This window comes from Dermacentor variabilis, chromosome 6 (genome assembly GCF_050947875.1).
Source record: "Dermacentor variabilis isolate Ectoservices chromosome 6, ASM5094787v1, whole genome shotgun sequence".
Classification (NCBI taxonomy): Eukaryota; Metazoa; Arthropoda; class Arachnida; order Ixodida; family Ixodidae; genus Dermacentor; species Dermacentor variabilis.
In genome coordinates, this window is record NC_134573.1 from 186192009 (window position 1) to 186208254 (window position 16246).

At 47.1% G+C, this 16246-nt stretch overlaps 1 protein-coding gene across 1 annotated transcript in view; it reads left to right on the top strand.

Moving 5' to 3' along the window:
* Nucleotides 1-4376: 4376 nt before the first annotated feature.
* Nucleotides 4377-16246, top strand: part of LOC142585949 (uncharacterized) — a 101634-nt gene continuing 89764 nt past the window's right edge. Inside the window, exon 1 of the mRNA XM_075697079.1 lies at nucleotides 4377-4690. Within this exon, the coding sequence (XP_075553194.1) occupies nucleotides 4618-4690 (73 nt within the window). The 5' untranslated portion in view covers nucleotides 4377-4617. The remainder of the gene's footprint in view (nucleotides 4691-16246) is intronic.

The following is a 16246-nucleotide window of genomic DNA, read 5'->3' on the forward strand; positions in this document are numbered from 1 at the left end:
AACCTTTTGTTTCAAACACGTGTGTCCGTAGTAGTAAGGTTCTGGTTCACATTCGCAAGGTGCTTGCGTATTTTTCCCAGCCCGCAGCGCCACACGACGGTAACCAATACGCCTGTGTTACTGTGAAAAAGAAAAGGCTGTCTTTTGCTCTTATTGGTGTCTGCCTTTCCCCAGCAAGTCCGTTTGATAGAAAAAGACAAGAAGATATTATGGCTGCTACTCCCGGTCCTTGGATAATAACAGGGGACTTCAACGCTCACCACCATATATGGGGAAGCTGAAGGATAAATTCTAGGGGCAGGTCGCTAATATCTTTTGCATCAGGCCACAACCAGTCTCTTCTAAATGACGGAAGCCCGACATTTCTGCGAGGAACAACATACAGCAGCTGCATTGACTTGACTTTGGTGTCACGTTGCCCAACTTTGAGCGTGCAGTGGTTCACTGGTATTGAAACCCATGGAAGTGATCATATTCCGACCTATGCGAGAATCGATGGACTAGACGCCGCATTACCCGTTGTATCTCGCCAAAAATGGTGCGACATGTAGTTGATGTCCCTCAACACAAAAACAAAACTGCATTCATTCCCTTCCAATGTCGGTCCTCGTATTGCATAGCACGTTACACAATTTACGGTTCCCAAATATCTTCCTTACAATCATAAACATATTGGTACCTGCCTATCTCACGATCTTATGTGGTCGTCTCGCATAATTAGCATCACAAATGATGCTAACTGCACCCTCGCTGATTTACGTCGTAACCGGCATCATGACCCTGTAAAAATACTTGCTTATCAAACGCTGGTACGACCAACGTTACTAGACTAGCTTCAGTTTTAAAACTCGGCGCCGTTGCGCGGAACCGCCACCCGCCCGCGCCTTCGTGGCGCTGCAGTCGTGCCCGGCTTCACCTCCTCACTAGCCGGCTACGCGTGCCGGACTAAGCATGCGGTGCAGCGTTGGTGTATTCTGTAGTTCGTTGACAGCAAATTTCAGCAAGCATGCCATCCGTGGAACTGTAGCCTTGGCCGAGTTTCTTAAGAATATCAGCAGACCATGCCGACGTGCTGCGTACCTGGCTGCATAGGCCGCTATCGGAACGATGTCGACAGTTCGGCGCACCACTTTTTCTGTGCTCCCAGCAATGCGACGCTTCGCTCGGCGTGAAACAGAGCGATTCCTCGTGCCGACCGGGAACTCTCTGCGAAATCAACGGCACGCGCTCGTGCCACTGCTCCCGCGTTCGTCGTCATCTTCCACAGCTGGCTGCGTGGCCGTTCATCTTTCCACCGTAGAATTTCACTTCACTTCTGTCGTCGTAATGGTATAATGGGGAGGCCGCGTTTACGGGGGTATGAGCCACTGCCTAAGGGAGTATGAGCCACTCATGGTCTTACGTAACGGAAAGATCTAGTTTTGGAGAAATTTAATTTCGAAGAATCACAAGCGGCAAATCGCAGGCGAAGGCTGCTAACCACGCCGCCGAGCAAACTCGAGACATCGAACGCAAGCGACAACTGCGGGCATACCGTCAGCGACGTCGTTCTCTCCGTCGCAGCCGATTGTGTGTGTAACCTCATAACTGAGAAGTACTTTAATGAACCCTCGGGATTAACCCAGTGATAAACACAGGGGCCGCACGTTTCAGCTTCGCTGATTAACCATCTTCACGGAATGAAAAATCAGACTTCTTTTCTTATTCTTTTGTGGCTTGCGTGTACAAAGCCCAACCTCATCTTTCTTTTTGTAGCGCATCTTTGGCGTGGTGAGATAGCTTCGGTGGGGATGATCATCCTACAATCACGCACTTTGGCCAGATATTCAGGCTCGTGAGCCTAAACTGCGCGAAACGTTAAGACGACAGGAAGAAACACGACATTTAGAAACGCAGCTTCTGCGCTTCGCTGTGTGCGTTTCTTCCTTTCGTGCAGTTTACCCTTCTTTCAGTAATAACGAACTGGCGCGATAAATCTCATTGCTGTAGGTGGATACCGCTTTCTCGTGGTATCACCAATTCATACAAGGGAGAACGCCAGCGAGCGTGAAACACGCGCAAACTGCCCGTCTGCACGAGCTGAAGGCTGTTACGAGGCGTCTGCAGCGGAGCCCGATGAAACAGCGTTGCCATCTGGCGGCTGTCACAGAAGTGGCGACAGCGGCTGTAACCGCGCGGGCGGGGAGTAACGTTGGGTATGACCGAAACTAGAGTACGCCAGCGCCATTTGGGGCCCCCATCAGATGAACCTTTCAAACATGTCGGAATCGGGCCAAAATCATGCTGCAAAGTTCATTTATTCAGAAAACGCTTATCTAACTAGCGTCACCACACTAAAATCCCGGGCCTACCTTATCAGTCTTGAATGCCGCCGCAGTATTTCGATCCACTTTTCATAAATTTTATCACTCGTCGATTAACCCCGCCGTCATGTTTCCCGCTCATCAACTATCGCTTCGCATCAGTCAACAAAATGCTGTTCATCCGTCACATGCCCACACTTCTGCGCATATGCCTTCATTTCGTTCAAACGGCAAAACAGTGGAGCAAGTTAGCCGTAGATGCTGTAAACAACAGCGACCCTGATATTTTAAAGCGGCTCTGGCGGGCGTTATTTAATAGTGTTATGCGTCGCTCGCTCTTTTCATGTTGTAACACGATGTATTGAAATCTTTGTATGTATACATCAAGTCAACTAACATTTTTTAATGCGCTAAAGCTTACACATGTCCATATTTATTTGAGGTACCTAAATAAATAAATAAATAAATAAATAAATAAATAAATAAATAAATAAATAAATAAATATCTGAGTGGCGCTGGCTGACACTCCCAGGGCTAGATCTAGTACGCATAAATATCAATTTAATGGACAAATTGGTGGCTGTCCCTGTACAATTGGTAGTGCACCACACGCGTAATGCGAAGGTTGCGGATTTGCTCCCCATTGACGACAAGTTATCTTTTCGTTCACTTTCATTTCTTATTTCTTCCTTATTTTCTACATATAAATTTTAACCACCCTCTGTCTCCCTTCTCACTTATATAAGCGCAAAGAATCTTTTTTTTTTTTCACCTTATGGTGAAGCTGAAGATGATGGGGCGGCCTCACCACGACGGCTTGACGATGATGACACCAAGAATAAAGTTGCGACTTGGTTTGATTGGAGTTGTATTTGTTGAAGACGGAACTACCAGAACGCAAAAACACCGTACAGAGTAAAAGTACACACACGAAACACTGTTGCAGCCAAGTTGTCGCATTCGTCAACGTAGTGGTGAAGAAGGACGCTGAAAGCAGTTTCGAGTAATAAAATGCTGTCGCTGTAATAAAATTTCAGGCAACGCTTTCTTCGGAAGGACTTTAGTCAGACTTGTAATGCGCATGACAGAATGTGGTTCCGTTAATACGTCACGAACACCTCTGTGGACTCGGTCGTCCTAACTATATATTGCCACTTAACCTATGGACGATACTGCAGAGGCATTCGCAATGTGTACCAGTTGTTGAGCACCTTTGCTCAAGAGCAACAATCTGCCACTCTCTCACAGAAATGACTACATCTACGTTGGTGTTTTTCTCGGCCTGCTCTGTCTGCACCGCATCGGCTAGTAGTTACCCAGAATTCCTTACCATGATAAAGAGGCTTCATAGTGTGAGTTTTGAACGTAACGGGATTGCGGGATGTGTAGGGACCGTTGCATTTAACGAACGCATTCTCCAGTGCGGCCTGAACCGTGTGTGCGCAAGAGTAACGCCCGCAGTTTTCGAAAAATATGCATAGACACAAGTTGTCTGCTATGCGCCGCGTAGGCTTAGTGAGTGTGGTCAGTCAGCAGTTCAGCACAAGGTTGTGGGCACGATTAACAGTCGCGGAGGCCGCAATCCAGTGAAGGCGCAATGGAAAATATGCTCGTGTGCCGTGCTCCTGGGTGCGTGTTAAAGCACTATTATACAAGTGGTCAGAATCAATCCGGCGCCGTCAACTAAGTATGTTATGGCACCGCTATCGCTTTCGGGCGTAGAAATAAATCAGCCCTATATGTTGTGATCGTGGTCTCTTTAATATTTCGAGTTCAGTTTTCGCAGTCGCTGCACGTCATCCGTAACAGGGAAACTGCCACGCCCAGACCTGAACTGCGTGCTCTAAACATGACGTCACGGGTCAGACTGATTGGGAGTGTGCAAGACGTGCTTTCTTTCTCGTTGTCATTCCCTCGTCCCACTCCTGAGATAAATCCAGGTGAATTGGCCGGTTGCATAATGCCCCGCATGAGCAGCTACTCGCGAGTGAGGCGCTACGCCAACGTATTCAGGGCATTGCCACGTCAGTTCATGCCGATAGCGAGGTCTTCGATAGGGGCTGAAAACTCCAAGTCTTTTTCAAGTGGGTACGCAGCGAGACTTCGTCGGCTCCTACGGCTTTCTGCGAGGTGCTCCGACGGCGATGACGGTAACGGCCGAAAGACAGGCGCTATCTCGTTCGAGTCGAAGACGCTTTATCGACCGCCTCTCGTTCAAACGTTGACAGAACGTCCCACATCTTGGAAACGATAGTCAAAGACCGGCCGGGCGGACCTGGCAGTCGCATTGCTGACTGGCCACGCTGAAGCACAATGCGTGAATCGAAGACCATGCGCTGGTATGCGATTCTTGTCGGGGCTTGTTTTGCCTTCCACGCCACTGACGGTAAGTTGATCGACAAATATATATATACGTAATATTAATTCCTCAGGTTTAACAACCCTAACGGACGCCATATTCTGTGGGAAGTGGTTTGGTGGCGGTCTGTTGGTTAGCCTTTATGACCTGAATTTTCCACCATGCGCATTGCCTAAGTGCTAGCGCGCTTCCGCGATACTCTGATATCAGAACGTGGTCGCCGCTGCTGTTTCTGGATCTCGCAATCTCGTTCCCAGTAGCAGAAAGTTCTGATTGATGACGCGCAGGTTCGCGAGAGATGCTGGCTTTTGAAAACCCACAGTTCAGAACCTCAGCTGTGTTTTCTTACGTTATATGGAAACCCTCGCGGAATGTCAATTTTGCTGCATTCAGACACAAGCTATAAGCAGCTGTGCTTTTAGAAGGGTAACGCCCTTTCCGACAACGATGCAAGAAAAAAGAAGTTAAGTGTGCGTTGTAAAAGGACTTGCTTTGCTAGGTTCAGTATGCATGCGCCACTACATCGCGTGACACTCGTGTAGAAAAGAATTTTTTAAAATTCGATTTTACTACTTTCTCTTTATGGTTCTTGAGCAATAAACAAGTCTAAGTATCACTTCGTAGGTAAAATTTGCTCAATTGTATAGAAATGCCACTGTAAAAGAAAGCTTGAAAGACTTCTCATATCTGCGGAGATAGCCTCATCTATCCGAAGCGCAAACCTAAGGCAAACCGTCGCGCTAAACATCTTCGAGTCTTGTTGACGATCACGTGTTCCACGGTTGGTTGGAATTTCTAATCACGTTTCGTTAAGCGTTATATTCATACCACGTCTTAAACTACCGTAACAACTTATCGAGAGAACTTATCATCATTAACATCAGAGGGCCAATTCCCATTTCTTCCTCTATAGTGTTGAGTAGCAGGCCGAAGAATTTTATCTGGATAACCTTTCCTTCTTTCGAATCTATCTATGCAACTCTCTGTTTGTCTGACGAGTGAAGTCAGCATGCGACATAAAGAAACACGTGGCAACGAACTAAGCGCGTGTCGATCTTGCTACGAATGCCCAATGGACAGAATGTGCTGCACCAGGAGATTTGAGCGTGTTCATTGGGCGCTCATAGCAACATTTACAAACGTTTAATTCGTCTGAGCTCTGCATGGCGTGAAAGTTTGATTTATGCTGGCTTCGTGCATAAGTCGCTTTATAAAGCATGTGACATAACGTTGTCTATGTTTTTAGCTTGAATCGCGGATCAGGAGAAACTCTCGTTGCTAAAAATTTAGAAAGAACACAAGCAACCGTCTAGCTTTTTTTTTTTTTACTCTTTCCGTACCGCGGCCATTAGGCATCGTTAGCCAGCTAACGATGGTTTGAAACACGGCTTTCGAGACCTCCCGCGCCGCTCACGGGCTCACCGCATTATCGCTCGGGAAGGAGGAGAACCATATATATATATATATATATATATATATATATATATATATATATATATATATATATATATATATATATATATATATATATATATATATATATATATTCTAAGCCGTTCGATTTTTCCCATCAGGCGGTAATTTATAAACGCGCTCCGAAGTTTCGCGGTCGTCGAACTAGAAAGCAAAAATGATCGCCTCCTGGATCAGCGCGTGCGCTTCGACAGATCGCAGATCTCGTAATTCCGCTGCGTCTGCGGCTGATGTTATCGATGGCTCGAGCATCAGCGAGTCTGAGCCTGCTGATTTTCGTCGGACTTTGACTCTCGGAACGACAACGACACAAGCCCGGAACATCGGCGGCCGCAGCCCGGCACGCCCAATTGTAGTGCTTGCAGTTAAATATTTGTAGCGGAATATCTTTTCACTAAAGATTTTTGATTTTTTAGGAGATGGTGCCTATTAGACAAATACATTTTGTACATCTCATAATTTTTGTAACATTTTCTTCTTAGTAGGTACAAGCGTGTCTTTACAAGCGTTGTTCAATTTTATCCCACATTCTTGATTGTATCATAAGAAGCCAACAAACAATGACACCAAGGACAAAATAGGGGAAATTACTTGTACTTACAAGTACAAGTAATTTTCCGTATGTTGTGCTTGCTGTCATTATTTGTTGGCTTCTTATGATATGATTATAGAAACTGGGCCTTCGGTTAGCCGTCTTTCTTCTCGATCAATCTTGATTCTAGCTATGTATATCTTTTTTTTATGGCATCCATCTCGTCAATATAACTAACACGCGTGAAAAGTGCCTTCATTGTGCTTTCGTTTATGTATTACATAAAATATTGAGTGCAGTATTTCCTTCAGAAAAAGAATCTGGCGTAATCTACAAAAAACACCTATATTCCCCATGGTAGGGAAAAAGTTTAACAGTATTGTGGCAGCGCTGACAACGCAAACATTGACGCGGCATTACAGTAATTATTTCGCCTGGAAAGATATTTCTGTTTGGAGATTCTTCTAGGCGCACTAAATGAAGTGGGCTCAATTGGCATGGTGTCATAGGTACTTCAAGAAAGCAAGCAGAACGTCTTAAATGTCGTGAAAATAATGTAGTGAAGTAGGATTGGCAAGTGGAGAAAGCCGTCTTCCTCGAGTTTAAATTCTCCTTATTCCTTCCCGTCCTCACTATTCACGAACCTATCTGGTGTTATTGACATGCAACCGTTGGAGATAAGGCGGTGGGATTCTGGGTGCAGCTACGCATACATTAGATAAGCTGCTATGACCAGGATAGCTCCTCGTTGTCTGAATGTCGCCACAAACAACTTAACGTTCACATTGGTTCTCTTAGGATTCTGAGCTTTTACCGAAGATTACGCAAGAGATCGAAATGTCATATTTTGTCCCAGAAGGTGCATATGACGCCAAGGGGCAAACAACAATATCAATATTGAAGTGTTTCACAAAATGTTTTTCTTCGTGTAGCAAGAAAGGAACCCAGTTCACTTACTTGATTACTCTCTTCTCATCACTTGAGGGTTGACCGAAACTTGGTCTCATATTTATTTCTTTATTGCATAGCTGTTCACCTAATTACGCTACGGAGCTTCAATTTCTGGGGGAATGCGATAGCATTCAAAGTTTCCTGAGGGCTTATCACTCTTCCCGGCAACTGCAACTTATGTAACCGTAATGTTCACCGGGAAATGCTGGCGGCGAACGCTGTGCACGAAGGCGAGATTTGCGGTTACCTTTATTTTTTTTTGATGGTCTGCAAGGAACCGAGGGGGCCGCGCCGCTCCTACTACGACAGACCTCAAACGGCAGCTGGAAAATGCTATCGTGTTTTTTTTCTTGTTCTTTCTTCTTTTTTTCCCTCTTGGTGTCCCCCCCCACCTCATTTTTTTCTCTTTCTTTTTCTTTCTTTTCTTTTCTCCCCGCCTTCCCACTCTCCCGCTCTTGTCCTCTCGTCTTGGGAACGACGCTCACAGACGTCAGGCGACAGCGCTCATTACCTCTGAAGTCTCTCCCTTTATAACCAACCGCCACCGACAACAACCGCACGTGACGTCACTGCACTAACCCTTTAAAACTAACATGCCGAGGATGACGAGGCCGCCCTTGACGAAGATAGGTCCTCCTATCGAAACATTGGCCAGCCTTTCTGAGGCACCTTATCCCTGTTTACAAACTTTATATCATCGTGTTAAAAGGGGTTTGTGCGTGAGTTTCCGCGTAACAGAATTATGTTTTCTCGCATATTCAAATTGCAATCCGCCGCCATCACGTCTGTAGGTTGTGTAAATCTCTCTTTACGATTTTTCTGACGCATTTTTCTTTGATAAATGCAATTATTTCAGTAACTTCTTTTCACAATACTGGGGGCCTGCCTGGTTGGGTATGCGTGGCTGAGTGCGTGTTGTTCGGAATAATTATTCCTCAGACAACGGTCGACGCTGGATGCGGGACGCCGGACACAGACGCCGGATTTTCTGCGACACGGGGCCCTTAACACTATCGCAGTAATAAACAGTTTGTTCGCATACATATGACTCTTCAGAAAGCGCGAATGATCGATGTACAGCCGGCAAATCTAGCTCCTTTACCTATGTAGCCTGCTCCTTTACGTATGTTTTCATGTTTTATGTTATGCCCTCATGGATGAAACTAATTGTCGTATTTTTGCTCAAATGATGTTTAAAGTTCGCACAGTTGATATATTGAAACATATAAAAAGTATGTGTGCGAAAATTGTATTTACGAATAGTGACTATTCGATTCGAACACCGAATCGCATAGGGCTCTCCTCGATCATTAATCCAAGATCTCTAATACTCGCGCTTTACACCGAGGACTTTCAGAAGTGGCAGGACCACAGGACAGAGTGGCTTCTACCGCATTTAGAGAAGCTTTCGGCAACGCGCTAATTTTGTGGCTTTCAACTATCGTACGACGCTGACAGGCGCGTTATTGAGTTACAAATTGCTTGTTCACCAGCCTGCTTTTTCGACACTTTTGCATTGAAATTGCCCATTGCTACAGTATACTGAGTTTGCACTTTTCTCATCGCTAATTCAACATCTTCATAAAATTTATCTACTTTATCATCATGGTGACTGACTGGATGTTGTAACGTAGGCTTGTACTACTCTTAATCTATACCTCTTATTAAGTTTGATTACGACTACTACTATCCTACTCCCCTACTACACCTTAGTAAGGCACGCCATATTAATTTTGACCACCAGGGAATCTTTAATGTACCCTCAATGCACGGGACACTGTTGCGTACTCCAGGGTAGCGTATCGTACTGCTGCCGAGTTGTAGCGACCCCTGCCTATTGAAGCTCGACCGACGTTACTATTGGGTAGCGTGGCGTTGTCGGCGGCCTGCAGGCATTCGGTAGACCATGGCGACCAAGCGAGGACGAGACGATTTCTAGTGCGAAACTTGCGCGGTTTATTCAAAGGCTGGTGAAAGATGATAAGAGAATGAAGTGATCTAAAAAAGTAGATATCGGAGCCACTTAAATAGGCTCTTAAAAAGAGCAGACGCTTGTCCTGCTCTTTTGGGCGTTGCTGGTTCGCGGAAGTTCCCCTGTAGAGCTTGACAGCTCGAGGAAAGGGTCCCTCGAAAGTCGCACACACACACACACACAAAAGAGGCCTGAAAACACTGCGGGGCTTCCGCCAGACCGGCAGACACTCGAGATGGCCATGGCGAATTAGGAAGTCACGCTTAATTTCGACGAGGCATGGTGGGCGAAAGTCCTTTCTGCATGAGGTGCTAGACGCCATCCGTAACAGCATCTCCGGCGGGGGAGGAAGATCCCGACGCGTAGGGGCCAGCAGTCGCTGTGCGAGGGATCGGCGTTTCAGTAGCAGAATTCCCCTCAGAAGTGACGAACCCTTAGTTCGTAGCTGGTAGATTCCTGGGAGTTGTCATCATTCCTCGTGGCGCTTTTGTGACTTTTCTCCCTGGTCCGGTCCGGTGAAAGTCGTCTTGCAAGCAGGTCTCACAACTTTTCGTCCCCTGCGTGGGCAAGCAATCACCCCAGAACAGTGCTGAACCCACAACCACAAAGCAGCGAGCACAAGGCCCCTCTCCTCCAAGATACACCAGGCTTAAAAAAAAAAGAAAACCCGCCACACCTTTCCCATTCCTTACGCGCGGCCTCCCCCCTTGAACGCAAAAACAGCCATTTCTTGAAAGCGTCAAGACGTGGTCTTTAAAATCAGCTAACAATCGACTACACTTCGGAAAAAAAAACGTATGAACGAACGTAAAAATGCCACGGAAACCCGGCTGAGCATGAGGCTTTTGTTACTCTAGGGGCAACGATTCAAACCGTTGGCATTGCCGTTAAGCTTACCCTTCTTGTAGCGAATATCGAAGGTGTACTGTTGAAGAGCCAAGCTCCAGCGCAAAAGACGGCCGTTTTTTGTAGACATGGGCTGCAGCCAGGTGAGGGGACAGTGGTCAGTCTCTATGGTGAACCTTGAACCAACAATATAGCAAGCTAGCTTCTGCACCGCCCATACTACGCAGGCGCATTCTTTTTCTGATGCACTGTATGCTACCTCACGAACTGAAAGCTTTCTACTGGCGTACAGTACAGGGTGGTCGTGCTCGTCATTTCTCTTTTGACAAAGCACCACCCCCATACCCCTGTCGCTGGCATCACACTGAAGAATGAATTGCTAAGACTAGTCGCGCGCGTTCAACACTGGCTGACTCGTTAGTGCTTTCTTCAGCATACTAAATGTTTTTTCTTTTGCGTCATCCCACTTTACCGTTTGGGGTTCTCTTTTTCTGAGAGCATCCGTTAAGGAACTCGCAATCTCGGAATACCGCGGGATATATCATTGGTAATAACCCGCCAAGCCAAGGAATGACCTCATGTCCCGCTTGGTGCGTGGTTGCGGGAAGTTGTCTATTTCGGTCAGTTTAACCTTGGAAGGCCGACGATGACCTTGCCCTATTACATGACCTAGATAAGCTACCTCCGCGCGCATTTGGGAGCCTTAACAGTTAAGTTGGCCTCTCGTAGACGACACAGCAGGGTTCGCAGGTGTTGCATATGGTCCGCCCATGATGAAGAAAAGATTGCTATGTCATCAAGATACGGAAGTGCAAAGTCCTTCATTCCTCGTAGCACCTGGTCCACAAGACTGGAGAAGCAATATGGCGCATTCTTCAATCCAAAGCTCAGGACTTTCGGACGAGAGGTTCCCAACGGGGAAATAAACGCCGGAAGCCTGCTTGCCCTCTCGGTCAACGGAACTTGCCAGTACCCTCTGACTAAATCGAGCGTAGAGATGAAATTAGTACTGCTCACTTTCTCAAGCCTTTCCTCGATGTGCGGTATTGGATAAGTCTGATCCTTCGTGGTTAAATTGAGCCTGCGGTAGTCGATACATGGTCGCGGCACCTTTCCTGTGACCTCAACTAAGATAAGAGGCGAGGTATAATCACTCTCTCCTGGCTCGATTACACCTAGCTCTAAGATCTCGTTTATTTCAGCGGCCATGACTTCACACTGACGAGGTGAAACGCGATAAGCTTTCGAACGAACTGGGTCCGATGAGGTTAACTCGATGTCGTGAACGATGGCAGTGGTCCTGCCCGGTGTGTCTGAAAATACGTCTTTAAATTCAAACACGAGTTCCCTTAGTTCGGCTCTTTGATTGGGATTCAACTCCGCCTGTTCTACTAACTTGTCAATGGTCTCGTGAATGTCTTTTGCCTCCGTCACTGCTGTTAACTTCGGAAAGTCGACAGGCATCTCCTCAGGATGGTTAAGGTACATGTTCACAATGGCTTCCCTCTGCCGGTAGAGTTTAAGTAGATTGCTATGGTACACTTTTGGTGTCCTCCGTTTTCCCGGTACTGTGATTACGTAGTTTGTTTCGGATAATTTCTGAATTATGTCAACCGGTCCTTCCCATTGAACCTCTAGCTTGTTTTTCAATGATGGTTTCAGGATCATTACCTTTTCCTCAACTTCAAAGCGTCGCGTGCGAGCCGTCCTGTCATACTAATGCTTAGCATTGCTTTGTGCCTTACGTATTTCCTGCTCAGCAATTATTGTGGCTGGGCTTACGTTCAAGAACTTTCTCCTGCATTCTGCCTCTCGAGACCTTTCAGGCTCCGGCGCTTGCCTGACCTCTTCATGAGATGGTGTACTTTTCGCATTAACCCCTATAGGGCTGTCCTGTTTTGTGCTGGTTGACGAATCCTCCGTCAAACCTGTTTCCTCCACCACTGGACATTCGTACACTGCCTTGGCCGCGAGCTCCCTTGCCTTGGTACGAGTTAAGGCTTGCACTATCCCTTCACTAAATCCTATTCTCCTGCGTCGCAGCAAACACTCAGGTTTGTTAGAAAACCAATATGGATACCGAGGTGGGAGATGTGCCGAGACGGCAGCTTCAGTGTCCACTACTCCAAAATGGCCTTCGATACACAGGGAGACAAACACTGGAGGTTTCCACGGCTTGCCTTATCCAAGCACATTCTCCCGTGAACTGGCCTTCCTCTACGTACGACGGATGCATCACGTCCATTGCGGCTGCCGAGTCGCGAAGCACCCGACACGGTTTGCCGTTTACCATAAGATCTTGAATGTACGGTTCCAGCAAGTTCAGATTTTCCATGTTACTATTTAGTGACGTCAATAATAGTTTGGGATTTCTGCACCCCAGGGAGATATGCCCCGTTTGCTGGCAGTTGTAGCAAACTACTGGTCTCTTTGCCTCGAAAGCCTTTTTTTCTTGCCCTTTTGCCCTCCGTTCGGGCGACTCCCCCTTTCCTTCGCTGTCCTCGTCACTGGTTTTCACCACATCTGACCTTTCCATTGTTTTATGCCGACTCGACTTTGACCATCGCTTTGGCTTGTCGGGTCTGTATTTATTCACCTCCTTCTTAGGAGCTTCGTTACCTTCGTCCGCACGGCGAGTTACGTACTCCTCAGCGAGATCGGCCGCTCTCGAAACAGTGTCTACGCCTGGCCTGTCCTGAACCCAATACTTGATGTTTTCTGGCAGCCGGCGGTAGAACTGTTCTAAGGCAACGCACTGCATTGTCTTTTCGGCGTCGCCGAGTGCACCCTCTTCTCTGAGCCATTCCTTCAGGTTTACCTCCAAGGTGTATGCAAAATCTGAGTATGACTCGCTTTTGGTCTTCTCGGCTTCCCTGAATTTTCACCTGAATGCTTCCGCTGATAATCTGTACTTCTTAAGCAAATTTGCTTTGACTTCATCGAAGTCCTCTGCTTCTTCTTTCCCCACGCGGGCAACGATATCAGCTACCTCACGTGGCAGTAACGTAAGCGAGCGTTGCGGCAACGTGTTTCTCGCGAATTTTCCATTTTCACACGTGCGCTCTAACTGTACCAGGAAAAGACCTATGTCCCCTCCTACTGCGTAGGGTGCCATCAAGTTTGTCATTCTGCGCTCGCTTTCACCTGCCTCTGTACAAGGTATTTCACTATTTTGGGCTTTCAGAAGCTCAATCTCTAGGCGCTTCATTTCGAGTTCGTCGCGTGCAACACGGTCGCGCTCTTCTTTGGCCTCACGTGCTGCCCGCTCTCGCTCCTGTTTTTCTTCTAAGCGCATACGCTCTTCCTCCTTCTCCGCAATGCTCTCTAGGCATTCGTTCAGTTCATCGTCGTTTGCCCCGATCGCTTCGATCGTCTCAATGATCTCCGGCTTTCTCTTTGATTCGGAAATTTGGAGGCGCAACTCTTTGGCCAATCTCAACAATGCTGGCTTCTTTAGTGCCTTCAAGTTCATGGCTGCCCTTAGTGCTACCATGGACTTTGACGTACTCAAATTTTCGTCAACGGTTAAAGAAAATCACTGAACTTTTCAAAAAATACGTAAAGCCTAATGATATCTCAGTGAAGAAAAGCCGTGCGCTCACCATATACAGTCATGGATCCAGACACCTTCCTTCCGAACGTTGTCACCGAAACGAAGAGGCTACGATCTCGTAGTTGTCGTCCAAGTTGGGGTCTCCTGAGTTGCGTATCCCAATCGCTGCCAATCAGTTTGTTGCGTACTCCAGGGTAGCGTATCGTACTGCTGTCGAGTTGTAGCGACGCCTGCCTATCGAAGCTCGACCGCCGTTACATTGGGTAGCGTGGCGTTGTCAGCGGAAGGGTTGAAATCTGGGCCAGTTGGTACATACTTGAAGGAAAAAACCAGTCAAAAACACAGAGGACAAGAGGAGAGGTTCACACCACAACGACTGGTCGTTGTGGTGTGAACCTCTCCTCTTGTCCTTTGTGTTTTTTGACTGGTTTTTTCCTTCAAGTTGTCGGCGGGCTGCAGGCATCCCGTAGACCATCGCGACCAAGCGAGGACGAGACGATTTCTAGTGCGAAACTTGCTCGGTTTATTCAACTCTACAAGCGTGGAATGGATCTTGCTTCCGTCGACGTCACGTGACCGGCACAGAGAGTGATTCGCGGAAAGAGGGCCCCTCCTCCTCCGGTTATACCGAGCCTGCTGCAAGGAGGAGGGCGTCCCGCCTCCGGTTATACCAAGCCCCAGGTCCAGGAATTACAGACGCTTGTCCTTCTCTTTTGGGCGTTGCTGGTTCGCGGAAGTTCCCCTGTAGAGCTTGACAGCTCGAGGAAAGGGTCCCTCTAAAGTCGCACACAGACACAAGAGAGGCCTGAAAACACTGCGGGGCTTCCGCCAGACCAGCAGACACTAGAGATGGCCATGGCAATTAGGAAGTCACGCTTCATTTCGACGAGGCATGGTGGGTGAAAGTCCTTTCTGCACGAGGTGCCAACCGTAACAGGAGGAGCCACGCTGCATTTCGACGAGGCATGGTGGCTGAAAGTCCTTTCTGCACGAGGTGCTAGACGCCAGCCGTAACAAGGGCGCTTTTGCATTTCGCCATGTGGGTTATTGCATTTTCAAGATGTACATGAAGTGAACCTACTCTTGGAAGCTTTTAGAGCGAAGCTTTCTTTGCCTCTTCCTGCGACGTTTCCGCTGCTGCTGTTGCTATCTGGCACGCCGCATCGAGGAGTGGCTGAGAACGTGTAGAATGTAAACGACAGGGACGGAGGAGAGGTATCTATGAGACGTTTCCAACGAACTCACTGGCCGTTGCCACAATGCCCTCTGGGATTCCTTGGCCTCTGGAAGGTGGTAATTGCGCGTGAGCCCCCCGCAATAGCATTGCAGAAGCTGCAGCGCTTACCTTTGTACTCACGCGCAGCAGCCAAGAGGGGAGATAGAATGGTAAAAACGCCGCGATGAAACGGTTGAATGACCACTCTTCTCTCGCGGCAGCTTGCATAGTTGGAAGGATCGCGGGAGGAGAGAAAGGAGCTGTCAGAAAGTATGCTTCGTTGTGGTCTGTTCAAAAAAAAGAAAGAGAAAAGAAGAAACGCTACTTTCTAGAGATGGCGACTGTTGCGAACAAACGGTAAAAAATAGAACAACAATATTCAAGGTTGCGGTACGCCACGTTTCTGCTATATAAAAAAAAATGCGCATCTGAGTTAACCAGGTGGTTACCAGATGGAAGGTAGCCGCCTGGTTAACTCGGATGGTAGAGCGGCTGCCCCGGTAAGGTGGAGGTCCCGGACCAGGACGAATTTTTCTTCAACTCCGAGGCTTTTCTTTTGAGGAACCCGTAAGGGTTTTCTTTGTAGCAATTGCTACGATTAGGTGGATGTCTCATTCTCTCTTCATTAATTACTTCCCTCCACCTTGCGGGTTTTCCGCAGAACTATTACGACAAAGGTACGAAAAGTTGTTTGTGTATAAAATCGAAGTGCATTACCTTTTAAAGTTAAACGTCTCATTTATCATAATATTTTCCATTCACACCTCAGTTACTTTTCACTGATATGGGGTAACACTACCGCGCAAAGTGTTAAAATGCTGGAAATACTTCAAAAGAAAGCGATTCGGCCGATAGCAAGCGTTTCTTCTTCCGAACACACGCAAGAGCTTTTCCAACAATAGAGAATAATCAGTGCTGGTGACATATACAAGTTCAAAACACTACTAAGCTATAGAAACGCTAGGCTGGGTAAACTAGATTCAGTTCTAACCCTTGCAACTTTACAAGAATATAAAAGTACATATTCATATCGTCGCCAA